The sequence below is a fragment of the Empidonax traillii genome, unplaced genomic scaffold (assembly GCF_003031625.1).
Source record: "Empidonax traillii isolate 1590-97213 ecotype Southwest subspecies unplaced genomic scaffold, ASM303162v1 scaffold1432:size123599, whole genome shotgun sequence".
NCBI lineage: Eukaryota > Metazoa > Chordata > Aves > Passeriformes > Tyrannidae > Empidonax > Empidonax traillii.
In genome coordinates this window covers 22,070-49,371 of record NW_020956625.1, presented here as the reverse complement: position 1 = coordinate 49,371, position 27,302 = coordinate 22,070, and the positions used below count along the sequence as shown (strand labels likewise).

At 55.4% G+C, this 27,302-nt stretch overlaps 2 protein-coding genes across 2 annotated transcripts in view; both read right to left on the bottom strand.

Annotated features, from left to right (window-relative positions):
- The window catches only part of AHCYL2 (adenosylhomocysteinase like 2), a 73,610-nt gene extending 56,513 nt beyond the window's left edge, over positions 1-17,097 (bottom strand). Inside the window, exon 1 of the mRNA XM_027907254.1 lies at positions 16,675-17,097. Within this exon, the coding sequence (XP_027763055.1) occupies positions 16,675-17,082 (408 nt within the window). The 5' untranslated portion in view covers positions 17,083-17,097. The remainder of the gene's footprint in view (positions 1-16,674) is intronic.
- Positions 17,098-20,824: 3,727 nt separating this feature from the next.
- On the bottom strand, positions 20,825-25,852 carry SMO (smoothened, frizzled class receptor). Its single transcript, XM_027907257.1, has 11 exons — positions 25,649-25,852; positions 24,869-25,078; positions 24,609-24,781; positions 24,244-24,463; positions 24,023-24,146; positions 23,848-23,940; positions 23,535-23,643; positions 23,183-23,368; positions 22,721-22,869; positions 22,501-22,635; positions 20,825-22,353 (listed from the first exon to the last, which is right to left on the bottom strand). The coding sequence occupies exons 1-11, from the start codon at positions 25,793-25,795 to the stop codon at positions 21,842-21,844; spliced, it is 2,058 nt and encodes a 685-aa protein (XP_027763058.1). The 5' UTR covers positions 25,796-25,852; the 3' UTR covers positions 20,825-21,841.
- Positions 25,853-27,302: the final 1,450 nt, after the last annotated feature.

Below are 27,302 nucleotides of genomic sequence, written 5' to 3'. Positions count from 1 at the left end.
GAAAGTCAGGACCCCGAAGGACACAAAGCTCTGCCCCTCCAGTCCTAACCTGGAGCGTTCCCAGGCAAAACCAGGTAAATTCAGGTCACTGACTCTGCCTCGAATCAGCTGGAAGTTATTTTAAGACCCCAAACATCAGACACTTGGTGTCTACATAAAAGTAGCCTCCGTGTCCCAGTGTCACAGACAATAAATCCCTAAATACAAGCACAGGCCTCGCAGAGAAATGATGATGAAAACCTCTGTGGCACCAAAAAAAGCTGAAATCTGAAGGTTTATTCTGTCTGACACAGCAGGGTGTGAGCAGGGCCCTGCTGGGCACTCGGAAAGGGTCTGGTGTTCCAGTGGGTATGGATATTTGATAACATAAACCCATTTTACATGTTAAAAACAGAGAAAAGGGATGAAGTCAGTGAAAGTTCAAGACAAATGGGGTTAAAATGTTCAGTGCCTTGTCTCAAGTTTCACTCTGAAGTGTTAAAACACGCCCCAAAGGTATTTAACCCCTTTAAAGTGTTTGTTTTTTTTTTTTTTTTTTGCTCTTGTTCTCTCCATTTGATTTGTTTCTGGGAGAGATTCCATCACATTTCTTTTCCCTGCTCCAAAATGTCCCAGCAACTGGGTAAAGACGGGGAGGTCTCCTCTTCCTCCTCCTCTTCTGACCGTGCAGGACTCAGCTCTGCATCCAACACATCCTCTGTGAACCCATTCCACTCATCCCCCAACCCTCCACAATCTGCAAGGCTACCTGGAAAAATCAAGGAGCAACAAAGCAACGGCCTCAAGCTGTGCCAGGGGAGGCTCAGGTTGGCCATGAGGAGGAATTTGTTGCTGGAAAGGGTGGTGAGGCCTTGGCTGCCCCTGGATCCCTGGGAGTGTCCAAGGCCAGGCTGGACAGGGCTTGGAGCAACCTGGGCCGGTGGGAGGTGTTGGGGCTGGAATGAGATGGGCTTTAAAATCCCCTCCAACCCAAACCATTCCATGATTCCAAGACTGATACAATCCATTGATATAATCCATGATATCTTTCACCTACTGGAGGAAGGACAAATTTCCACATATTTTCAAGGGTTGTGGTTTTTTTTTTTTAAATTTGTTTGGGGAGCCCCTGAATTCCACTTGCTGCAGGTTGTTAGAGCAGAGCTCCCTCCCTGCAGCCCTTTAATCAACAGCCCCAGCCCTAATTCCCTGTTCCCTCGGACAAACGACAAAGAGCAGGAAACAAAGAACAAATAAACAAGAGAAAAAGCAGCTCAGAGTCCCGGGGCAGCACAAGGGGCCCATTGTCTGGGCTGGGTTTTGGCCAGGAAGCTCTGCAGGTCCCTGCACACCTACTCAGCTTTGCTGGGTGACTGGAGGGAGAGGATCCAGAAAGCAGCGGATGACTCAGCCGGAGCGTTACGATCCAAACTCGGGATCCAAAGCGCGCTTTTATCAGACTTTTGCTGGGACTGACCAAAGCAGCAGCTCCTCTGGTGTTTCAGGGCCGGCCTCAGCAGTTCCCTTGTCCCTCTGGAGGCAGGTGAGACTTGGTGGCCCGAGGAGCAGCGAGGGCAAAGGCTGGCTGTGTTCAGGCAGCCCCGGGGACTCAGCCCCGCTCATTTCGCTGCTAAACCAGCAAACCTTGCAGCTTATTTAGATTAAAAATAAAAAAAGGCACGGACAAACGAAGGGCCAAGCACAGGAAGTTCTTGGCACTTGAAGTCACCCAACAGCTTCTCTGCTGCGGTGAGCAGATAACTCGTTTCCTAACCCAAAAGCCTCCTGTGGCGACGCCACTGCCCTGTGATGATCCCCCAAACCCCAAAATAGTTCTTCAGGCAGTGCCTGCAGAGCTGGGTGCTGCTCAGTGCATCGCAGAGGCTCGGCCCTGCCTCAAAGAAACCCATTCCACTTGCAGAGACTCCCACAAAAATGACATTTATAAGCCATACATTTCAGGACTTCAGAGCTGGAGTTTTATGCCAGACGTTTTTATGGATGTTTGAGTCATCACCAATTCTTTTTTTCTTTTTTTTTTTTTTTTAAATGACTGGTTTAAAACTACCTAAACCCTTTTTTATCCGGGGGCTGTTCCCTTTTAAAAGCTCAAAAGATATCCTGGAACAGCCTGAGCACAACTGGGAGCAAAACTCTCTCCACACCCAAATGCTCCTTCCTACCCTCTCAGGACACTTTCACCCTTCCCCTGAACCCTCTGGATGAGGAAATGGATGCTGAGGATCACACTGGAGCGGGGTTTAGAGGGGATGGTGGAAGAGAATGGGTGTGGGATTGCTGGCCGGTGTCCAGGCACAGAAAGAACAGGCAGGAAGCGAATCTGGAGCAGGGAATAACTCCGGGAGACTGAGCTGGGAAGGCACACGGAGTTACAGGGAGATGCCAAAGAGCTCTGCTGGATGAGCAGCAAGGGGCTCATCCTTTCATCTGCCCGTGATTGCAGAGGGTCTGCAGAGAGCACAGCACAGACACTGCTCAGCTCATCACCAGGGACAGGGACAGACACAGCAGGGACGACCTGCCCAAGCTCATCTGAAAACCACAGGTCAGTTCTCAGAGTCACACCGGGAGTTCCTCTGCCTCTCTTCCTTATTGCCCTATTTCTGAACAGCTCTTCCTGCCCCAGAGGTTAGTGGATCACAGGATCATGGAATGGTTTGGGTTGGAAGGGACCTTAAAGCCCACCCAGTGCCACCCCTGCCATGGGCAGGGACACCTTCCACTGGCTCAGGTTGCTCCAACCTGGCCTTGGACACTCCAGGGATCCAGGGGCAGCCACAGCTTCTCTGGCCAACCTGGGCCAGGGCCTGCCCACCCTCCCAGCCAGCAATTCCTTCCCAATCTCCCATCTGTTCCTGCCCTCTGGCACTGGGAAGCCATTCCCCCTTGTCCTACCCTTAGAGGTCCTGCCAGAAGTCTGTTCCACCTTTCCAAGAAGGCTCCTTTAAGGACTGATAGAAGGGCCATGTGGCACTTCCTTGACTGTGGAAGGTTTCCCTCCTGAGGAATGGATCGAGGATCCATCCTGAACAATCAGAACTGACATCTCTCCGTTGTTTCCTCTGCCATCTGGGTGAGAATTGGTGCTGGCACCTCCAACCTCAGAGCGTGGTAAAGCCCAGTCCAGGCCCAGCTTTCCTGCACAGCCTTTCACATCCAACCAAAGGCCTCCAGCGCTGCCTTTGAGGCTCAGGAACGAGCCAGGAAAGCAGGAACTCAAGTGGGTTTTTCCCCCAAGCCTCCTTCTGTCAGGAACTGACACCTCACTGCAGCCCTTCTGCTGGTGGTGAAGGAGGAACCATCCCAAGCGGTTCCTTCACGGACACAAACACCAACCAGCTCCAGTTTGTTTCTTTCTTTTCCTCTGGGATCAGAAAACAACTCCTGCTCCCAGCACTTCTCTACCTGACCACCTGAAGGGAGCTGGAGGTCTCCAAACCCCCATGCAGGTCCCAATCTGCAGTCAGCAGCCTCCCCCCACCCCGCTCACCCCACCCTCCCTCCCGGCTCCCTTACGTGCCCTGCCTTTGTCTGATCCTGTTTGTTCTGTAACCACAGAAACAGCTCCCAAACCTGGTGAGCAGACACAGAACCTTCCCAGACTGGAGCTTCGGGCTTTGTTTCCATTTCAAAGAGCCTATTGGCCCCCACTCCCCGCTCCTTTTTGTCACCACGGGGTGAAGGACACACTTCCCCAGCACACGTTCCACGTGCTGCTCCTTTTTTCCCGGTATCCAGCTCCCTGCTGAAGGCTCCCTGCCCTCCTCCAGTGCCACTCAGCCACAGCACAGTGAGGACACTGCTCCTGGTACAGAACTCTGCTCCAACCCAGCCCCAACTGCCCCTGAACCCGAGCTCTCCTGGCATCCCCTGGCACCCCCTGACATGGGACACCGCTCCCGATACGGGTGACAAAGCCTGGCACAGTGGGTGGCAGCCCTGCCCACAGCAGGGGGTTGGAATGAGGTGACGGTACAGGTGCCCAAACCATCCCCTGCTCCCGTCAAACACACACACATTCATTTACAAAACGTCCCTCCTTCCTCTATTACTGTTCAAAACCCTCCTCGCTGCTGGAGACTCCCCCATGGAGAGGCCCATCCCAACCTCCCTCTTCCCAACCAGTGCAATCAACATATCCCACAGCCCAGCAACGACTCTGGGAAGAGCCTTCCCTGCACAGATGGTTTTCCTGGACTCCCGAGCGACAGGGATGGAACAGGAGAATTTCAAACGAGGCTTTTTAAACTCCTTTTCTTTTCACTCCTACTCTGTGTCAGTTTGGACCGTGTTCAGCTTAAACATTCTGGGCTGCAGTCTGTAAGAAAGGTATTTACCAAACACCGTGTGTGTGTGTGTGTGTGTGTGTGTGCAGCACTTCCCAGGGATGGAGGGTTTGCTGCTGTGTCCTTATGGCAACTTTACATCCACCAGGAGACACAACGTGAGCCTGCACGTGACGGCTCCTCTGCAAACATCGTCTGCAGGTGGCCCTAAACTGTAAGAAGGTGAATTTAGATGGGATATTGGGAGGGAATTGCTGGTTGGGAGGGTGGGCAGGCCCTGGCACAGGTTGGGCAGAGAAGCTGTGGCTGCTCCTGGATCCCTGGAAGTGTCCAAGGGCAGGTGGAACAACCTGGGCCAGTGGAAGGTGTCCCTGCCCATGGCAGGGGTGGCACTGGGTGGGCTTTAAGGTCCCTTCCAACCCAAACCACTTCGTGATTCTGTGTCTGATCCCAAAAATCTCCTCATCACACCTGACAAGGATAAAATCAGAGCAGCACAAACCACCATCCCTGAGACAGTGAAAGGTGAAGAGCAGCCACTCAGAAACAAAAATCCTCTCTTCCTCCCTCTGTTTTCTTCCCCTTGGCTCCCTTACATCCAGATGTTGACCAGGACACAACTCATCTGTTTTAAAATCATCTGTTTCGGGCAGATCAGCAAACCAGCTGCTCCACAAATGGGAGAACATGTGTAAATTCACTGGGGAATGGCCAGGGAGGAACAGCAGTCCCTACAGGAAGGAAGAAGGAACAATCAAACACGGAACTGCTGAGAGCATGAAGAGAAACCTCCGAGTTACCTTTCGCTCCAAAGTAACACAAAGTGCCAATAAACACATTTTTTGGGGCACAGGGTGGATCCATGGGCTGGGAGGGCTTTTCCAGCCTCAGGGATCCTGGGATTCTGAGTTGCCCCAGCTCCCTGTGCTGCCCCTCTGCTCTCCAGCCACACAAGCAGCCAGAGAAGCCACATCCAAACTCCTCACAGACCAACAGCCCTGAGCCACACTGTCCATCTGGAGCTTTTCCACGAGCCAGAACTGGGATAATGAGCTGGAATTGTAGGAATTGGTTCCAATGTACAACCCAAAGGAGCCACGAGGCCAGAGCAGAGGTGGCTGTGCATCCTCACCACCGTGCCAGGGGTTTGGTTCACACTGAGCTCTGCACTCCCAACAGCACCTTGGACTGGAGAGCTGGAATCTCATGGAAAGAACCACCGCAGGAATGAATCCAGGGGAGCCCACGGGTCCTGCTTTCCCGAGGCACATCACAAAGGATCGTTCACCCCAGTGCCCAGCCCTGGATTTTCCATCAGCCCTTCCCAGGGCAGGGATGAATGGATGCAGCCCTGGCACACCCTGCCACGGCCCCGCTTGTCAGGGAAGGCCATTTTAATTACAATGGTTGCCACGGCGACGTTAATTCCAGCCCCGCTCCAAGGAGTCTCACAACTCCCGGCTCCACACCACTAATCAGGAATCTTGCATAACATTAGCACCGAATAACCCAGTTTAAACCAATTTAAAGCCTGGATTATTGCAGGGGATGTTGACTCAAAAAAAAAAAAAGGGGGGGGGGGAACCCCTCAAAAGTGTTTTGTTGAGGGAAGTGCTTCCTCTGTGTCCATCTCCAGCAAATTCTCCATCCCTTTTATCCAGGTGGAAGTGATGGATGAGCCCAAGCAGAGCCAAAATTAAATACTGTTTGTTGAGTCAAACAAAGTCCCCTTGATTTTATAATAAAGGAAAAATGAAGTACAATGACATGGTATCAAGGCAAAGGTGGAGGGAAAATTATTGCTTGGTACTGGAGAATAAAACAACACGGATATCAAACATGAAAGAGCCTGTGAGGAAGAGGTGTCCAAGTTTCTTCCCTGCCCAAAAGTTGTTGGGAAAATATTCCTGTAATTTCAGCACAGCTGGGATGAGCAAAGCTGACCTTAGTCTGGACAGGGGAAACTGCCCCAAAACCTACCCTAGTCTTCTTGGGGGGTTGGAACTCGATGATCTCTTCCCACTGAACAAAGCCAAGCTGGATCCTTTCTGCAGGAATTTTGGAAGCAGGACTCCTTGAGGCCAAAGCTTTCCACAGGCACTCACCAGGACAGGAAAGCCAAATATCACTTTTCTCCCTCCTGAAATACAAATTACTTTTACCTTCACTTCATTATTTTCTCCTTCTTGGCCTCTGCTCTCTGGAATTCCTCCTGGACCTCCAGCTGTTATGTTTGTAGGGACTCTTCCCTTGGTACCACAGGATGAAGCTCCATTTCTAACTCTAGGAAGGCATCAAAGACATTAAATTGCTCTTTCCCAGCCTGAAATGTCCATAATCCAGCACTTTTCCCAAAGACAAACCACAAAGCCCCAAAGCCTGACTTGCAGTGGTCTCAGCTTTGCTTTCTGCCAAGTCCCAAACGATCCTCCAAGAGCTTTAAAAGGGGCAGGGGAAAGAATTCCAACCCCCTGTTTGTGATATCCCATTAGATAATGCAGATACAGATGTTGCACGCTCAGTCCTCAGGTCCTGATCCATTCCCAGCGCACTCCTCAAGCCTGGATTTGGGTTGAGGCTTTGGGATTTGGGTTGTGCCACCACTCCCAAGGTGCTCCCTTGCTAATTCCTGCACAAGGGAGGCTTTCAAAAGGATTGGTTACTCCCCAGTGTCCCTCCCAACCCCGCTCGCCACCACATCCCCTAAAGCCGCGGCTCGGGATGGATCCCACGGATCAAACCACTCCACAAGGGCCGAGACAAAGCCCTCATTGTTTGCCAAACCAAGCAGAGAGCCCAGAAGTCAGGCTGCAACATCCAGCCTTCAGCTCGCACACCCCAAACGAAAAGAAATTAAAAGAAATCCCGAATCACGTCCCGGACGAGCAGATGCCACTGGTTTGTGGGGAGTTGTGAGCAGCAGGAACACGGGAGAGCTCCCACAGAGGTGGCTCAGACCTCCCCTCCCTCAGCTCTGCGCTGCAGCCTGGTTTGTTCTGCTGCTCCTGCGCTCATCCCGGCACTATCCGTTGGATATTGTTGGGCCACGGGTGCTGATGAGGAAAACAGATGGAGAGAAGGAAACAGGGAAGGGCAGGAAAAGCTGATGTTCCAGCCCTTGCTGACAGGAACACCCTGGCACGGCACGACCTCCTTCCAGATCCTGCCCCTCTGTCCAGACCAGGATACCAACTGCATCGTGGAGCTGCTCCTTTCCAAGCAGAGACCTTCAGCCTCCATGGAATCATGGAATTGTTTAGGTTGGAAAGCACCTCTGAGATCGAGTCCAGCCATCCCCAGCGCTGCCAAGGCCACCACTGACCACGTCCCCAAGTGCCACATCCACGGGGCTTTGGAATCCCCCCAGGGATGGGGACTCCAAACCTCCCTGGGCAGCCCCTTCCAATGTCTGACAGCCCTTCCCAGGAAGAAATTTTCCCCAGTTTTCCAACCTGAACCTCCCCTGGCATGACTCGAGGCCGTCTCCTCTTGTCCTGACACTGTCACTTCTCCACGTCACGACCTCCCAAAGCAGCCCAGCACAGAGCAAATCTCCCAACAGTCACACCCAGTATCCCCAAGCCCCACAGACTTGTCACCTTCCCAGCTCTTCCCCACCTTGGAGCACGAAATGAAGTGACACTTCACCCTCTCCTTGTGGCTCCTCAGGCCTGAACTTGCCAAGTGGCTTCTCAGAGTGCAAAAACAAACAGTTAAACAAAAATAATACCTGCACTCCTTGCCAAGTATCAGCCTCGGCGTCCTTGCTAAAGATGCACAGACGAGTAATAAAACCTTCTGCACACAAGGATCTTCAGGAGAATCAACTATTTTCTCAATTACTGGAGCACAGCAAGGATTTTGTTATCAGCTCTTGAAACCTCACCCAGTAACAGCAGAAGGACTGGAGAGGATTCAGTGCCAACGAAGAGGACAAAAACTGCAGCCACTTCTTTTACAGAAAGCACTTCAATTAATGCCGAGCTGGTCGATGTGAAATGATGGAAATTACAGCCCAGAATGTCACGGGCTGGGCTTTTTTAAACCAAAAAACCCCACGTCAAACACATCAGTGCAATCCGCAAACAATAAAAGCCATCTCAGCCGATACTGAGAAGGATCCAAGCTGATCTCCCCACCTCCAGAAACACTGGAGTCCTGGAGAGAACCCCAAACCTGAGTCAGCAGGCTTTGGGGGAGCTGGAGGGAAACCACTGGGAACAGATACCGGCACGAAGCGCTGGCAGCTGTTTCCCTAAATTGGTCCTTGAGTCATTTTTATGGGAACAGTCCATTCCCTGGCTTTTCTCACATAACTTCACCATTAAACATCGATCACTTCACCTCTCAGGAGTAAATGAGAAGTGAAGCTTCCCAACTCCCAGCTCAAGGCACCCCCAGACTCCGATTTTTTGGGTGCTTTGGGAATGAAATTTGCAATCGGGTGGTTCAGCAGTTCCTGGGAAGGAACTCATTTTTCAACTGACTTTTCCTCCTCTTTCTGACACTCATGAAAAATGCAAGTGGCTGCCTATTTAAGGCTCTGTCAGGAGAAAAAAATAAATACCTGGAGTTCCAACAGTGCAATTTAAAGCAAGGTCGGAGCGCTGCAGCTTTCCATTTCCCACAGGAAAAGGCTAAAAATTAGGGGAATATTAAGGCTGGGAAGCTGACCCAAAATAAAGAACCTCCACAACTAGGGCTGTCAGTTCTATATTCTGCACACAGGTGCCCCCACTGCTGCTGTGGGCAGAACTTGTCTCCACCAGAGGCCCGAACAGTCTGAGGGTTTGGAATTCCTGATGTTTTGCTCTTCCCCCTGGGAAGCTGCAAAGTGCACAGGGATAGAAGGGGCTGGTTGGGCTGTGACCTGCTGCCCTGTGTGTTGGAATTCCATGTTTTTCCCTCCTCCAGGCAGGTCTGTGCAGGCAGGAGCAGGTGCAGGTGCCAGCCCTGCTCTGGGAGCTGCATCCCAGGGAGAGCAGGACACCGAGTGACTCAGGCCTGACCAGCTCCTGGGGCTGCCTCCATCTGCTCAGACCCGTTCTCAGCAGTGCCAGTCACCTCCCCACAGCTGGGCATGAACTGTGGGATCACCCTCCTGTCACAGCTCGAGATCCAGAACCCGGAGCAGCGTGGAATGTCCCAGCTCCAAGTGCAGCCGGTGGGAACTCTGCCTCAGCATTTCATGACGGCACAACAGAGCTGGGGAAAAGGTCAGATGGTCCCCACTTCACAGGAACCCCCCAGTTTGTTGACATGGGCAGGGACACCTCCCACTGGCCCAGGTCACTCCAAGCCCTGTCCAACCTGGCCTGGGACACTTCCAGGGATGGGAAGTCCAGCTATAAACCTGGGATGACATGGTGCTATCTTGGAAAAGCTGGAAAATACCCCCCTAAAGCGCCCCAGCCCCAGGGTGAGCTGTTTGCCATGCCTAAATGTCAGCCTGAATGTCAGCTCCAGGCTCTCCCCCAGCCCTGCTTATCCCAGGGTTACATTTGCAGCAAAGCCTTTCACCTCAGACACAAACTGGACCAGGTCACCCAAGCCCCAGAGAAGCCCCTGCCAACGTCACTCCCTGCAGGGCACAGCTCTGTTGGCCACAGAATCTTCTGGAAAGTCACACGAAATCCTCATCTCCTTTAGCAGCTGTTCCATCCCAGACATCTGTGCATATTTCTACTGCACTAAAACTAAGAGATACTTCAATATGTATTTACATAACCATACATGTACCTTTTCCAATAATAATGCCGTTCTAAATTAAAAAACCCTCCACAATTAAAGGTTCTCTCTGCAGCACAAACTCCCTCTCCATAATTAGGGAGAAGCACCGTAAATCAAGGTGCCAATTTAATCAGCTCCACGTAGGCTTCTGGAGAATAACAAGTTCTGATCAACCCTGGAGCAATCTGATCTCATGGAAGGTGTCCCTGCCCATGGCAGGGGTTGGAATGAGATGGGCTTTAAGGTCCCTTCCCACCCAAACCATTCCATGATTCCATTATAATCTCAGCATTCCTCATTCTAGGAGCTGTATTTTGGAGTGATCACAGATAATTTGAGCTGCTCCTACAAAACATATCGAGGTTCCAAGTTTCCTTAGGAAGCCAGTGGTTCATCCACAGCCCCACCTGCAAAGGCTGAACTCCTTCTCTGGGAAGAGCTGGGCAAACTTTTGGTGCAAAAAAAACTTCAGTAACTCTGGCCTTCCCCAAATACATCTGGGAATGAAAAACAACCCACAAAACCACATCTACTAAAGCCCTAAAGCTACTCAGCCCACCAGCAATTTACTGCTTCAAGGCCTTGAGCGGAAAAAGGGTCAGGTGAGAAGTGCTCTCCAAAAAATAATTATTATGGTTTTTTTTACATCTTTGGCCTCCCAGCCCCCTGCAAAAGTATTATCCCACGTTCCTCAGGCCTCTTTTGTCATTTAGTGACTTCTCCCCCTGTGGGGTTTGCATAACCCCCCTGAGGCATTTCAGGGTGTTTTTTTCCTTTGCTGGAATTGCCTTTCCCTGCAGACCCGAGCACCGAGGATTTGGGGCAAGAAACACTCAAAGCTTATTTTATCCCTAACTCCCTCTTTTCCTCCCAGTCGATTTGTTGCTCATTCCAAGCCCCACGGTGTTAACACTTTTGCTGGGATTTCAACAAAAAGCCTCCAGTGATTTTATTTAGAGGCTGGACTTTTATTCCCCGGGCTCTGCCACTCCTCATTCCCATCTGTAACCTGCAGCTCCCGTTTCCACGCAGGGATTTAACAGGACATCAACCATCCCACTCCAAGGAGGTCGCCTGCCCATGATTGAGGTTCTACTCTTGGACCTCTGGCTGGAATCTGCAAGACTGAAATAGAAAATAAATCACAGAATTGCAGTTTGGGCTGGAAGGGACCTTAAAGATCATCCAGTTCCAACTCCCCCTAAATATCTATTTATATTATCCTAAATATCTATTTATATTATCCTAAATATCGAAGAAGAAAGTTGAGTGCCTGGTTTTTGTAGCCTCCCACTGTGGTAGCTCTAAAAACATTTTGAGAATTCCACTCTTTCAGTATTCCTTGATTTAACCAGCGCTGTGGGTCCCCTGTCATGTGGAGAAATCTTCCTGTCACACCTGAGCTACCTGGATCCTTCCTTTCCTTCCAGCCTTCCCTCCATCTCCTCCTTGCTGGAGGTTAAATCCATCCCATCGTTTTCCAGCTCACCAGACAGAGTTAAACCCAAAACCCGAGAGGCCAAACGTGGCTCCCACGGCCCTAATTCCCTTCCCTGGCTCATTTTTCACGCGCCCGACTCGGGGCCAAAGCTCCGACAACGCCTTTAATTGCCCATAAATGCAAAGCTCAGGTTTCTGTCCCTCCAGGAAAGACACAGACACAAAGATCTTTCTGTGCTGCACTCATTTTGACCCCAGACAGGAGCAGAGGTGCGGTGCCATGGCCTTTCCCAGCGGCAAAGCCTGAGGTTCCTTAACTGCACCCCGTTCCATTTTACGGTGCTCACAGCCATCATTTCCCCGTCCCTTCTTCCCCAACCTCCTTTAATCTCCTCTTCCCTTCCCGAGCCTCGGTCCCAAAGGTTGAGGAATCGATCTGAGCACACAGTTCCAGGCACCTTCTAAAATTAACCCGCACGTCTCCACCACCGGAGATGGCCCGTGATCACCCCGCATCATCAAGGAATGTGCCCCCCCTCGATAAGGTTTTCCTAAATAGCATTCCAACCACACTCATTACCTGCACCACTTGGGAATTCAGCCCTGGGGGGGGGGAGCATTTATTACCTGGCATAAGTGAGCACACTGGGGGTTAGGAGGAAAGGGAGCAAAGAGAAGAGCGATGTGGGAAATCCTGAGTGGAGCCAAGAGAACCCCCGTCCCTCTGCCCCACAGAAGGTGGGAATCCACACACGGCTACGCGGGAAAAGCGACGCTTTCATCACAGGCGGCGAAATCTGCTGGGAGCCAAGGTCAGAGTCATCATTTAGACAAGCCACATGAGAGTCATTTATAGTCTTAGCAGAACAAAACCTCCCCTGGCAGCTCCCGGTCAGGTGATGTGCCAGCCCAGCGAGCACCAGGCATTTATCTGGATGCAGTCCCTGCACCGGAGGGGTTCACGCTCAGCAGCTTCAGGAGGGTTCTACTCGAGCAGGGACATTACACAAGGATGTCACCTCGTTATTTTTCCCCCTCCCACGGCTTCTTCCACCAAAATCCACCCCTTCCCGCAGCCCCGGGCCCTGCAGAGGTGTGGGAGCTCTGGAGGAGCGAGTTGCGCCCACCAAATGACCCACCAGCACCAGCAAATCGGCCCCTCCCCAGCCTAAAACCTCTGCTCAGGAGCAAAAGAACACGGCCTGAAACCCAGGGAGGCAGCCTGGGCTTTGTGCAGAGGGGCTGGCACGGGGAAAAAAAAAAAAAAAAATAACCTTTTGCTTTGTAAATTGGTATTTGCTTCATGTGAAACTTCGCAGCGACACAATGGCTGCTGTTTAACCTTCCCAGTGTGGTGTACAGGCAGTCACAAAGCCTGACTGGCCTACAAAGCGTGGCTTGCCAAGCACTTTAGAATCATTAAACCAGGAGCTGCATCTGTTTAAATCGAAGTTATTCTTACGGGGGTGGGGGGAGGGGGTTGGAACTGGATGAGCTTTACCGTCCCTCCCAACCCAACCCATCCTGTCATTCCATGGTTCTCCCCTCAGCGAAACCAAGAGGGGCACAGAGTTATCACAAGGCCGAGATCACCCAGTTCATCAGTTAAAGAGCCTTAATTGCAGCTCCCACCCCCCGAACAGCAACATTTCCAGAAGTTCTGTGCCTCTCAGCTGCCCTGATCGAGGAACGATCAAGGAATTAACACAAGTGGCCGCCAACCCCCCAAAGCGGATGAGCGATCATCTCCTCATCAAAACACCACATTTCAACCCAAAATCGCATCCCATCCATGTGACTCAGGGCCTGACTCACAGGCAGGGCTGAGTTGAGCCCGGGACACCTGAGGCTGTTACTCAGTTCCCCTCTCGCTGCGGGAGCTGCAGAGCTCACCACGCACCTCCTGACTCAGCCAGCCCCCTGCCACGGCCCGCCCAGGGCAGCACCCGGCATCCAGCTGCTGCTGGAGAGGCTTTGCCATCCTCCCCATTCCCACCAACCTGCCCCTGGGCCGTGGTTTAACCCCAGTCCACCGTGACGCTTCTCCCAGCCCCGTTCCCGGCTCTTCCTCGACCCCACGTCGGACGGAATGGTGTCAGTGGAAAACTTACTCAGCCTGAAGGGAGGAGTTGGGGGCAGCTTGAGCTGCCTGATGTTGGAGCCAGGGGGGCCAGGAGAGGGTGTGGAGAACTGCTGGACTCAGGCCAGGATCCCACACCTCAGGGGGACAGAGGGAACAAGCAGGGTTTGGCTCCGTCCCCCTGCACAGACACCCGTGGAGGCCACAGACACACCCACAGGTCCAGTGTCCCCTTAAAAATGAGGAATTCCAGCCCCTTCTGGAGAGCATGGAACAACTGCAAGGATCCAAAGGGAACAACAAGAACATCTGATCTTCCCCGAGATCTCGTGGGAATCACCCCGCAGGTGGCAGAGACAAGCCCTGCACCGCCTATACTGTGTGTATATATAAAATATATATATATGTGTTTTATATATATATATAACTACTATACATGTATATATAAAAACAAAATCTCTACATATTTTCCATATATATTATCTATCCACAGCCTACTTCTCCCTATTTTACACTCCACCAAGGGAAAAAAAAAAAAAAAGGAATTACAGCATCCAAAGGCAGACAGACATAAGCACTAAACTGGCATAGAAGTAAGATTTAAAATGAGAGTGGTATTAGAAGAAAAGAGTCAGTGCTGTTTTCTGGGTACTCTGGTTTTGTCTCAGAAGTACAAAACCAAAATTTGGGGGAGCAGTATTTCAAGAATGTGTGTTAAAATTTCAGGGAAAGGAAAAAAAAAACCAAGAAAAATATATAAATATAAGATATAAACCATATAAAATACAATAAACCAGTCAGGAAAAACCTACTGAGATTTTCTTCCAGACAAACACTGCTAAGAGTTATGGTTTCACAACAAATTTAATCTATTTTAACTAGACTTTTACCTTTATTTCAGCAAAGTTCTATTGGATCTGACTTAAAAAATTATTTATCTGCTTCTCTCAGGCTTATTTTTGCACTAAACCTTCTTTCCCCAGATGCTTCAGCTCCACATGCCTGATTTTACAGTCACAGGCCCTGGGGGACAATTTTATGGCTCCCAAAACCCGGTGGTTTATACCATGACTCCCCAAGAAGCAGTGGGAAGGACTCTGGATTTGTGGATCCAGTAAATGAAATGCCTACCAGCCACTCTGGAGTCACTGGAACACGGGCTGAAGTCACCGGGAGAGGGAAGAGAAGGAACAGTCTGTACTCCCAGATCCCCCAAACAACACATCCCGCTTCCTTTAGCAACCAGCCAGATTGTCAGCTCCCAAACACACCCAGCACCCGCCACAGGAGCCAGCTGGGGAGCTGGGCTGCTCCACGAGCTTCCTGCCTGCTGCTCCCCTCATCCAGCTTTCTCCTGGAAGCCTGGCATCCTCTGCTCTGCCCTGCCCTGCCCTGAGGAGGCACCTGCTGCTGGGACTCCAGGGAGCATCCAGGGAGGGATACAGGACTGGAGATGGTTTGACCCCACCAAGATGCACCTTCCCTCCCCAGCTTACTGATGGAACCCAACGCCACGGAACTCAGGAGAGAGGAGTGCAGGGAGAAACCCCTATTTGTCGTTTAACACACACACACACAAAAAGAACAGAGAGGGATAAGGGAGGAGTTCAGAAGTACTAAGAACATTTGAGGAGAAACATGGATGCCCTGAGGGTCTCTAAAAATAGAGACAGAATTAGGATATCAAACGGAGAGGGCTCCAGACACCGGGGATGGGAGCCACAATTTCAGTCCTTTATTGAGGAACTGAACCCCACAGCAGGGATTCCTGAAGGGATGATCCAGCCCTTGATCCAGACTCTCCTTGTGGGGATGTGTTCCTTCCCAAAGAGTCTCCAGGAGAGGCTCCAGTTTCAGGGAAGCCACACAGAAGGAGATCATGGTTATGGAGACAAACTCCCTCCCCCTTGGTCTTCCACAGGGAGAGGAAACATTAGAGGAAAAAGGGTGGAAGTCCATCAGCATGGAGGTGGAGTGAGGCAGGAGGTTCCCCTTATGACAGGGACACCATTTCCCCGACATCCCCCAAGAGGTTCTTGCGCTACGAGGAAAAACTCCTTCCCCTGAGACTTCCAACGGGAAGGATGCCAGGCACCAGCAACTCGGGAGCCTGCGGGATACGTGCATTCCCCTACATCCACCCACAGCGGGTGCCTGGCTGTACCTACAGCACTCCCTACTCCAGGGAGCATCCATGCCCGTGGGTGCATCCACAGGAGGAGCTTGGATACGCCCCAAGAACCTGCCCGGGCTGGGTGCAATCACGGACCCGGCCCTACATCCCGAGGCACAGGGATATCCAGCACCCAGCCTGGACACACCTGGCCGTGCCCCGCGTGCCAACGTCACCAGCAGCGCTCGGAAGGGTTTTATCTGGGCCTTATCCATATTTCCAACCGAGTTCAGATAACCCTGGGGACATGAACCTGCCGTGAACCCACACACACCCCGGAGCTCACATACCGCGGTTCCCACACACATCCCCACGCCGTGGGGGGGCAGGAGTGGGGTGTGAATGCACCCAGTGTCACCCAGGTGTGCAGGAGTGGGGTGTGAATGCACCCAGTGTCACCCGGGTGTGCAGGAGTGGGGTGTGAATGCACCCAGTGTCACCTGGGTGTGCAGGAGTGGGGTGGACACGCACCCAGTGTCACCTGGCTGTGAATACACTCAGTATCAGCCGGGTATGCAGGAGTGGGGTGTAAAGGCATCCAGTGTCCCCCAGTTGTGCAGGAGCGGGGTGTAAATGCTCTCGGTGTCACCTGAGTGGGATGTGAGCAACCCCAGTGTCACCCGGGTGTGCAGGAGCAGGATGGACACGCACCCAGTGTCACCCGGGTGTGAACACCCCCAGTGTCACCCGGGTGTGCAGGAGCAGGATGGACACGTTCCCAGTGTCACCTGGGTGTGCAGGAGCAGGATGGACACGCACCCCCAGTGTCACCCCACTCGTACCCGCAGCACAGACACGGCGGGGGGAGAAGGCACAGACAGGACCCCCAGCCACGGGAGAACGCGACCCCAAAATGCAGCCGCCGCACTGGAGCACCCGCACGGCCACAGGGACATCCCCCCACGACCCCGGGACCCCCCCGCCGGTGGCCGGTCCCCGAGCGCCGGGCCGGTCCCCCCCGTTACCTTCTTGACGGTGCGCGGCGCCTCGGTGACGGTGCCGTCGGGGCTCACGAGCGCCTCGGCCGCGGCGCCGCCGCTGTCGCCGCCGCCGTCGCCGCGGTGCCGGTGCTGGGGGTGGTGCGGGTCGCTCCTCTTCATGGCCGAAGCCTGCGGCGCCTTGGCGGCGGCCGAGGACAGCCCGGCGGCCGAGGACAGCCCGGGGCAGCCGCTGCCCGGAGGCCGCTCGGCGGAGGGCGCCGGGGCCGCGTCCCGCTCGGCGCCCGGCACGGGGCAGGCGGCGGCGGAGGACACGCCGTGCCCCGCGCCGGCAGCGCCCACGGGCTCGCACGGCGGCCCCGCCGCCTTGTCCATGGGGCCGCCGAGCTCCTTCAGCTCCACGGCGGGCGCGGCCACCGCCACCTGCACCGACATCGCCGCCGCTGCTGCTGCCGCTGCCGCCTCCTCCGGCTCCGGCTCCGGCTCCCTCCGGGCCGCCCGCTCCGCTCCGCCCCGGCCCGGCCCGGCCCGCCCCGCCGCCCTCGCGGCCAAGCTGCACGATGGGAGCTGCAGTCCTGCCTCCCGCGCCCCGCCCCGCCGCGCCTACAGCTCCCGGCAGCTCCCGCGGCACAACGGCCAGGCGCACCTTCCCGCGCCGCCGCGCGGGGCTCCATGGGAGTTGTAGTCCTGCGGGAGGCGCCGGCCGTGCGTGAGCGCCCGCCCGGGTAGAGAGGTTTAGTTGGTGTTTACACGTTTTGGTGGATTTTCAGTGTTTCAGCCTCCGGGCACAGGATCTGTACTGTTGGAAAAGACCTCCATGATCATGGAATCCACTCCCGTGCCCCATCCCTACCTTGTCCCCCAGCCCAGAGCACTGAGTGCCACGGCCAGGCCTGCCTGGGACACCTCCAGGGCTGGGCACTCCAAACCTCCCTGGGCAGCCCCTGCCAAGGCCTCACCACCCTTTTCATGAGGAAATTCCTCCTGGTGGCCAACCTGAGCCTCCCCTGGCACAGCTTGAGGCCGTTTCCCCTTGTCCTGTCCCTGTTCCCTGGGAGCAGAGCCCGATCCCCCCTAGCTCCCCCCTCCTGGCAGGGACTTGCAGAGCCAGAAGGTCCCCCCTGAGCCTCCTTTTCTCCAGGATGAGCCCCCCCAGCTCCCTCAGCCGCTGCTGCTGCTCCAGACCCTTCCCCAGCTCCGTTCTCTTCTCTGGACTGAGTCATCAGACTTCGCATCCCCCCGCAGTGTCAGCCAGGCTGGGTGTGCCAGGAAAACCCATGGAAAGGAGGAGCGTCCTGGCACAGGGAGCGTGGCATCCAGAGCCTGGAACTTGCTGTCCTGCCAGGTCTGCTAACCACAAAGCCCCGCCACAGGCACAAGGCACTAACGAGCCGCCCTTTCTAAATCCAGTTCTTTGGGAACGTGCCTCTTCAGGAATGCAAAGCCATCCTTTTATTACTGTCATTTCTTTTGAGAGCAGCCCTGGGAGAGGGGAGCTTCAGGTCCACCAGAAGTGCCAGGAGTTAGAAACATTCAGCACAAACAACTGGGAATATTGTGATGATCCAGAGTATCCAATCCCAATCTAAGTCACTTATAAGCCCCGGAGCAGCTCAGAGTTTGGGAGGACCTGGAGGAGAGCAGAGGGAGAGGGGAAGGAGGGAGAAAAAAGAGGGAGCGGGGAGGAGTAGCTCACAGAAACCTCCCCAAAAATCGAGGAGTGGAGCGACGGAAGGAGCGAGCAGCAAAACCTGGAAGCTAAAGGAGAATTTCAGCAAAGAAAGGGCTGTAAAGCATTTAATGGGCTCCGAGGCATCGAAGAGGACGATGGGAGGAATGTGAGAGGGGGATTGAAGTTAAAGGAGAAGCAGCACATTACTTTGCGCTTGGAAAGCGATGAGAATTCCCGACTTTACTGAACTAACGCTGTTTCCTACTGAAGCAAAACCGGGATCCGATTCCACAGCACGTTTCCCCCTCTGCCAAGGATCAGAAAACTCGGCCTCGGGGCTGATTTCAGTCTCAGAAGGGGCCTTTGAAAACAGAGCTCTTGAAAAGCCGCTGTGGGAGGGATTTGAAGCTGTGGCAGACGAATATCCCTCCCCTTCCATAGACCCTGCGAGACAAGTGCAGGCTCCGAGCAAATCCCAGCTCCTGCTGCCGAGAGGGGCTTGTGCTGACCCGGAGCCGGCAGAAATCCTCCAGAATCCATCTTCTCCCGGTGCCACAGATCCCACGGCCCGACAGAAAAATGCCAGGTTGTTTTGCCCACCCTTGACCGAGGCAAAATCCTGACCCCGAGTTTGGCCCTTCGCATCAGCATCGCCCACCCGGGTCGGGGTCTTCACCCTCCTGCCCTTTTAAAGGTGCGGTCCTCAAACGGGGAGGTGTTTTTTTTTCCCGGGAAAAAAGGTCCTCCCCTGATCTCAGCACACCCAAAACGCCCGGTGCTGACTGGACACGTCTCCACCCCATCATGGCTGGGGTATGGGATCGGCAGCCAGGTGTGTGACAGAGGGCAGGGCAGCTCCACGGGGATCCTTTTCACCTCCCTAATCCCATTTTAAAGCAGCAGCCAGGCTGCTGTTACCTGGGATGGTACCGGCTGCCCTCCAGCCCCGCAGCGATCCAGCTGCAGGGAAGCTTTTCCCAGCACCGCTGCAACAGCTGAGCCTTCCAGGCACGAGGAAAACAGGGAAAAGAAGAGATTTATAGGGAAGTTTTTCAGTTCTTTGAGACATCAGCACCCTCCTGGACGCCAAAAGACAGTTGTGACCCTGCCAGGATGTATAATCCCAAACTGGAAATCAATACCAGCCTGTAACATTCTCCCTTCTGATTGTCCCTCTGTCCCACTGAGGTGGTTCCCTGGGTGGGGTTTCCATAGGGAACCCATGGCAGTGTGTGTGCTCCCCATCCCTGGGGGGACAGGTGGCAAAGGGAAGGCAAAGGCACCTCCCTGCCACCTTATTCTTCATTTTTATTCCCAGTTATCCCTATTCTCCTGCAAAACCTGATGCTGAGCAGCATCCCCACCACGAGCACTGGCCTGCTTTTGGGTGTGGGTACTCAGTGCTCCCAGGGAAAAGCAGGAATCAGGAATTTGGCTGAATTTGTCCCCTTGATGGGTGGTGTTTCATCCCTTTTAACCCTCATTATTTAAATCATCACTATTTAAATAGGTTTGGTTGTTGCTCCCAATTTTTCCAAGCTGCTTCCATCTTCCAAGCCTCTAGTGAGGAATATGGGGTGTTACCCAGGATAAATGCTCTTTCCTTCCTTAAAAACTCACTGCTTTGTCCCTGTGTGCAAACTGAGTTGGTTTTTTTGGGGGGAGGGAAAACAGAGGGCATGTGACAGCATCAGGACATCTCCTGCTGGTTCCAAAATTAAGTATTTTAGCTTTTTGGTTCGAATTGGCAAATCATTTAGGAATAGAAACCTACAAAAATTAAATACATAAAAGGAGACCAAAGAAGAAGAAGAAGAAGAAAAAAAAGATGGATATATATAAAGAAAAAAAAGAAAGGGCCCCAACAATTTAAAAGATAGATAAACATTTTGTTTCACCATGGACAACCCAGCCTTTACTCTGGAGAGAGGTCAGCCCATCCTGCTCTCCAAAAAACATTGGGAAAATGCCATTTTCACTGACCAATTCCACTCAAATTTTAGGGTTTGGGCTCTGGGCTAAGCCAGCACTCAGCTGCATCGTTCCCAGCTGAAATAAAAAGGGATATTTTTCCCAAAGGAGCGCCAATCCCTAAAAAGCACCATCCACCCAGCGCCACGGGAAACATCAGATGGCCCTGTGGGACTCCACCCAGGCACCCAGCAGCCCCCCAAAAGCGGAATTTGGGGATATTTAAGCCCGCAGTGCCACCTGCTGGCAAAGGGCCCTGCCAGAGCTCCCCCTTTGCTGCCAGAGCCCACCCAGTGCCTCCAAAAACCTCCCCGTGGCACCCACGGGCACTTCCAGCCCCTCGCCCCTGCCTTCTGCAGGTGAAACAGGGGGGTTCAGAGCACTCTAGAGCAGTTTTTGAGGTGCTTTAGAGCAGTTTTAAGCACTTTAAAGCAGCTTTTAGCGATTTTTATAGTTGGAGTGCTTTTAGGACACCCCCCCCCCCCCCGATGTTTTCCCGCACTGACCCCTCCTCAAAGAGGCCAGAGCAGCCACTGGGAATGAAAACTTGGTAAATTTAATACTGATACAGGAGGGTTTTCCTTTACACAGCAAAAAAAAGAACCCGTGGAGGTCACTGGGACAGCGAGAAGTCCAGGAGCCTACTGGGACCTGATAAAAACGGGAACAGGGATAACGGGCAGATACAAACACCAGCAGGGACCGGAGTCCTCCTACCTCGGGGCTCAGCCAGGTTCCCTGTAACTTGGGATGTTTTTTTTTTTTTCTTAAAAAAATAATAAAAAAGTTTGCTCAGGGGGTTGGAGACCCCGAGGTTTCAAAGTTTTTTGGGGGTTTTTTTGCACCGTGGCTCGGGGAGCGCCTGTGCACCCCAAGGCACTTCCCATCTCCCACCGACCCTCTGCTTTGGGTCTGGCTCAGCTCTCTGGGAAGCTGGAAGGCACTTTGGGACCCCTGAAGGAAGAGGAGTGGGCCCAGAAAAAGGGGTGCACCCCAGGGATGAGGCTGCTGTCGCCTCATGACTGGGCTCACCCGCTCCCGGCTGCAGCGCCCAAGCGGAGCCGTGCCCAGAGTCCCGTACAAAGAATAAAAAATAAGACATTTAACACAAAAATCCCTATTGGCACAAGCGTCTGTGAGCTCTACGTACCTCTAGCTGTGGGTGGGGCAGAGCTGTGGGACGAAGCTCCCCAAAACCTACCCTGATCTACGCTTGCCCGCCGCTGGTCCCACCAGTCCCCTGCAAAGGGAGCGTCCCCATTGTCCTTAAATCCCTGCAGGAGCTGGGGGGAAGCTGTTCCACTGACAGCCTGTTTCTCTTCTCCCAGTGATGCTGAAGGGAACCCCAAAACCTTTCTTGCCGGGCTGGGGCGTGCACCAAGTCTGGGTGATGGAGGGAGAAATACCTGCTCCGATGGGAGAACTGGGCCGTGCCGGGATGCTCGGGATGGATCCTGGTGGGATGAGCTGGGTTCTGGTGTCCCCTCGCAGGCTGCCAGTGCTGGCCGAGCTTTGGGGTCTCACCCATCCCCTCACAACGCCTGGATGGGTTCAGAAGTCCGAGTCGGGGTCCAGCAGCTCCGCGTCCACCAGGTTGGTCCGGGAGTGGATGGGGGCCAGCCCGGCCCGGCGGCCCTGAGTCCTCGGCCCCCCGGGGTTGGGGGCCCAGAGCGGGCCCCCGTTGTGCTGCCAGCGCCCGGGGCTCTCCTCCTCCAGGGCCCCGCCCTCGGGGCAGAAGGGGTTGCTGATGAGGTGGAAGACGTTGGCTCTGCGGTGCCCATCCCATGGCACCCCGGAGAAGGTGGCGTCGGGCCGGCCGGGCGGGAGCCCCGGGAGGACGTCGGGGGCGAAGGCCACCAGGCAGGGCTGGGGGGGCAGGCGGGGCAGGCGAGGGACGGTGCTGGGGGCCAGGGGGGCCGTGGAGCCCCCCAGGCAGCGCTCGGGGCCTGGGTCCACCTCCTTCTTCTTCTTCCTCCGCTTCTTCTTGCGGCTGCTGCGCTTCTGCAGCTCGGGGGAGATGTCGGCTTCCACGATCCAGAGGTTGGCCCTCTCCTCCGGTGGCACTGCGGGACGTGGGATTGGGCAGGTGAGAGCGGCCACATCCTGCCCTGTGCCCCCCACCAGCCCCAGCCCCCCGGCTCTGCCTCCCAGCGCATCCCCAACGCCCCTCAGCCCCGTGTCCCCCCCGAAACGCCCCACGTGGAACTTGCCAGGTGTTGCCACGGGTGTCACGGAGATGTCCTGGGGCAGGATGGCCCCTCTCCTGGCCACCATCTTGGTGACGTGCTGGGCCCAGGCCGAGGACACGTCAGCCGACGGCTCGTTGATGTCGAAGGCTAAACCGGCTGCAATGACAGGGGGGTCTGGTCAAGGGGGGCCACCAGGGACCCCGGGGTGCTGCTGGGACAGTCCCCTGCCACGGGCACGTACCCACAGGGCCGTCGTGTGACACGGTGTGCATGCTGAAGGACAGCTCCCGGCCCGGGTCCCGCAGCAGCTCCTTGCGCTTGGAGAAGGCCTTGGCGATCATCTTGCTCTTCTTGATCCTCTTGGGCTGGTCGTCGCTCTGCCCCGTCAGCCTGGGCACACGGAGGGTCAGAGCAGGGAAGTGGTGGGGCTCAGGGCACAGCCAGGGGCACAGGGACCCTCCCCATCTCCCTCTCCCATTCTGGATGGGGATACCAGTCTGGGGGATGCACTGGATGAGTCCCCTGGGGGTGCAGGTGTCCCATGAACAGGGTGTGAGGGAGATGCCACCTCATTCCCACACCGCTGAGCCCACAACTCACTGAGCTGAGGGACAAATATCTGGGGACATCTTCCAACATCTCAGGATGTTGGGTGGGGCGGGAAGGGCCCCACGAAGCTGGGGTGGCATCCTCGGGGTCCCACCTGCACCAGGTGCGCTTCCAGATGAGCAGAGTGGCCTTGGTCCAGACCCAGGTGCTCATGGAGACGCCGGTGCCGAACATGGCGAAGAGGTTGATCTTCTCCACCAGCAGGCTCGGCCGGTTCTTGATCTCGCAGTCCGGGATGGGCTTGTTGGTCTGCGTGGCGATGGTCACGTTGGCCTCGCACCTGAGGGGACAGACACGGGACGCCGGCCGTGAGGGGGGGACACCAACGGCCCCCCACGGCTCCACAGGGTGGAGGTGTGGTGGCAGCACTGGTGGGGGACACGGGGTGTGTGAGGGGCTGGGATGCCACCGGTGTCCCACTCGTCCTCCGTCCCCGTCCCACTCACAGGACGTATTCCCGAAAGCTGCGCTCCCACTCTGCCTGGTTGAAGAAGTCGTAGAAGTGGCAGCCAAAGGTGATGAAGACGAAGCCGAAGGCCAAGAAGCCAAAGATGCCTGGAAGGGAAGTGGGACATTCCTGGTTTGGCCAAACCCCAGCGACATCAGGGCAAAGATGCTGCACTGGGGCTGTGCCACATCCCTACATCTTTGTCCCCACTGCTGCCGCTCCTGGGAAAGGGCTGTCTGACTTTAGGGGGGACAAAATGTCTACACTTCCACCCCGGTTCCCATGGGAACGGTGCCCGTGGACCCCCTCACCCAGGCGCAGCATGGTCTCGTTGATCTTGCTGGCCGCCTTCTCGCTCAGCAGCCCGGGGTGGTTGCTCTTGATGGAGAAGAGCGTCATGACCCCTGCAGGGGAGGGATGGGGGGGTGAGGGTGGGGGGACATCCACGGTGCCCCCACCCCGTCAGGGAGCTGCGCCCACACCTACCCCGGATGAGGAAATAGCCCCCCACGATGAGGACGAGCCCGATGGGCGCCAGGACGAAGCCGGCTCGGTAGCGGTAGTTCTTGTAGCCCACGAAGCAGATGCCACTGACAGAGTCACCATCCACCTGGCGGGGGGGGGGACAGGGACAGGGACAGGGGGGTCAGCTGGCCGTGTGGGACTCACCCTGCAGGGGAACCACCACGGGATGGTGACCCCGTTACCTGCGCCACGGCCAGGATGGCCACAGTGAGGACGAAGGGGATGGACCAGGTGATGAGGTGGAAGTAGGAGGTCTTGCCCAGCAGCGGCTGGTAGGTGGTGCCCAGGGCCTTGAAGGAGGTGTGCCAGGCGTAGGTCAGCATGACAAACCAGATGACTCCCGACATCAGTGAGTAGTAAACGATGACGAAGATGATGACGCAGGAGAGCGTCTCGTTGGACCTGTGGGGGCAGGCGAGGCAGAAGCGTCACCCACCTCCACGAGGGCACGGAGAGGAGGAAGGGGGTCTCGTCCCCCACAATCCCAACCCCAAGAGCCCTCCTGGGTGTGGGGGACACCCCTCAGACATGAGCTGGAGGCACGTACGTGGGCTCCCCCAGGCGCATGGTGCCGTCGGCGCGGCACACGATCTCGTCACGGGCGCCGTCCATGAACTGCGCCAGCCAGCCGATGCTGCCCACGAAGAAGCAGGCGTTGATGTAGAACAGGATGACAGCGGGGTAGCGGTTGGAGTTCCTCCAGTCAGCGACAAAGGTGGCCTGGGGGGGCGGAGAGAGAGAGCGTGACAGCTTGGTGCCCCGTTGCCCTTCGGGGGACGCCTCCCCGCGCTCCCCCCCGCGCCTCACCAGGGTGAAGAAGGTGCAGAAGATGGTGACGGAGCTGAAGGCGGCGATGTAGACGTGCATCTCGCGGTGCTCCTTCTCGGTGAACAGCGGGTTCTGGCACTGGATGCCGCAGCCCTCCACGTCCTCGTACCAGCTCTTGGGGTTGTCGGTGCGCACCAGCGGCGCCTCGCACTGCCCCGAGCTGTTGAACTTGATGTTCTGCACCTCGTTCTGCCGCGGGGGAAACCAGGCCGTGAGGAGGAGGAGATGCCCCCATGGTGAAGGGGGACATCAGTCCCCTGCAGAGGGCAGGGGTTTCATTGGGCCATCATGGAATCATGGAATGGTTTGGGTGGGAAGTGACCTTAAAGCTCATTCGGTCCCAACTTCCCTGCCATGGGCAGGGACACCTTCACTAGCCCAGGTTGCTCCAGCCTGGCCTTGGACACTTCCAGGGATCCAGGGACAGCCACAGCTTCTCTGGCCAACCTGGGCCAGGGCCTGCCCACCCTTCCAACCAGCAATTCCTTCCCAATCTCCCATCTGTCCCTGCCCTCTGGCAGTGGGAAGCCATTCCCTGTGTCCTGTCCCTCCATCCCTTGTCCCCAGTCCCTCTCCAGCTCTCCTGGAGCCCCTTTAGGCCCTGCAAGGGGCTCAAGATCTCCTTCGAGCCTTCTTTTCTCCAGGTGAACAACCCTGACCCTTTTCTCCTCCCAGAAGCCACTTTCCCTTCCCAAGAAGTGATGTTTTTCCCCCACTGCCCTGTGAGGACACAGCCTGGCAGGGCCCCCCGTGCCGTACCGGGCAGCCCTCGGGGAATCGGTCGGTCGTGCACTTGAGGAAGTCGGGCCAGCCTCGCTCGCGCTCCACGATGGTGCAGGGGGCCCGGGTGGCCTGGCACAGGGTCTGGCTGGGCAGCTCCACCTGCCCATCCTCGCACTTGGGCATGTAGACGGCGCAGAGCAGGGGCTGGATGACGTCCCAGCAGCGCGGGGCATTGCGCAGGCCTGCGGGGACAGCGCTGTCACCCCCCCGGGCACACCCACCTCCTGTCATCCCACAGACCCACAGGGAAGGGGTCTCCATATACAGTTTTGTGTACTGTATCTTCCACTGCAGCAGCTGCTATCCTGCTCCTCCTCTGTGCTGTACCCATCCCCACTCCCCTGCTCTACAGTTTTCTATACTGTGCCCACACCCAGAGCCCTGCTATGCTGCTCAGCCTCTGTACTTACCCATCCCCTGTACCCCACTCTACTCTTCCCCTCTACACTCTACCCACCCCCACTCCCCTGCTGTACAGCTTTCTGTGCTGCACCCACCCCCAGGTTGCCACTACCCTCCTCCCCTCAACCCTGCACCCATTCCCTGTACCCCCCTCTCCTACCCCCCTCTGTACTGTACTCATCTCCAGTCCCCTGCTACAGTTTATCTATATTGTAGCTGCCCTCTGTCCCCCACTATTCTGCTCCCTTCTATACCCTACCCATTCCCAGGGCCCCTTTATACTGCTCCTCTCTATGCTGCTCCCTGGTCTACTGCTCCCCTCTACGCTGTGCCCACTCCCAGTCCCCTGATGAACTGTTTTCTGCACTGTACCACTCCCCAGGCCCCTGATGAACTGTTTTCTGCACTGTACCACTCCCCAGGCCCCTGCTACACAATTTTTTATAGTGCACCCGTCCCCTGTACTCCAACCTACCACTCCCCCCTATACTGTACCCATCTCCAGTCCCCACTATACAGCTTTCTATATAGTACCAATCCCCTGTCCCCCACTATCCTGCTCCCCTCTGTACTGTGCCCATCCCCTGTACCCCACTTACCAATCACTGTACCCCATTCTGCTGCTCCTCTCTACACTGTTCCCACCCCCAGACCCTGGATAAACAGCTTCCTGCACTGTGCCTGTCCCCACTCCCCTTCTATAAAGTTTCCTACACTTTTCCCATCCCCACTCCCCAGCTACACAGTTTCCTTCACTCTACCCATCCCCAGGACCCTGCTAAACAGTTTCCTTCACGGTACCCACCCCTGTCCCCCATTCCACCGCTCCCCTCTCTACTGTTCCCATCCCCACTCCCCTGATACACAGTTTCCCACCCTGTTCCCATCCCCACTCCCCCGATACACAGTTTCCTTCACTCTACCCATCCCCAGGACCCTGATACACAGTTTTCCATACTGTTCCCATCCCAGGCCCCCGATACAGTTTCCCGTACTGTTCCCATCCCAGGCCCCCGATACACAGTTTCCCACCCTGTTCCCATCCCAGGCCCCCGATACAGTTTCCCACCCTGTTCCCATTCCAGGCCCTCGATACACAGTTTCCCATACTGTTCCCATCCCAGGCCCCCCATACAGTTTCCCACACGGTGCCCACCCCTGTCCCCCATTCTACCGCTCCCCTCCATACTCTTCCCCTCCCCACTCCCCTCCTACATAGTTTCCTGCC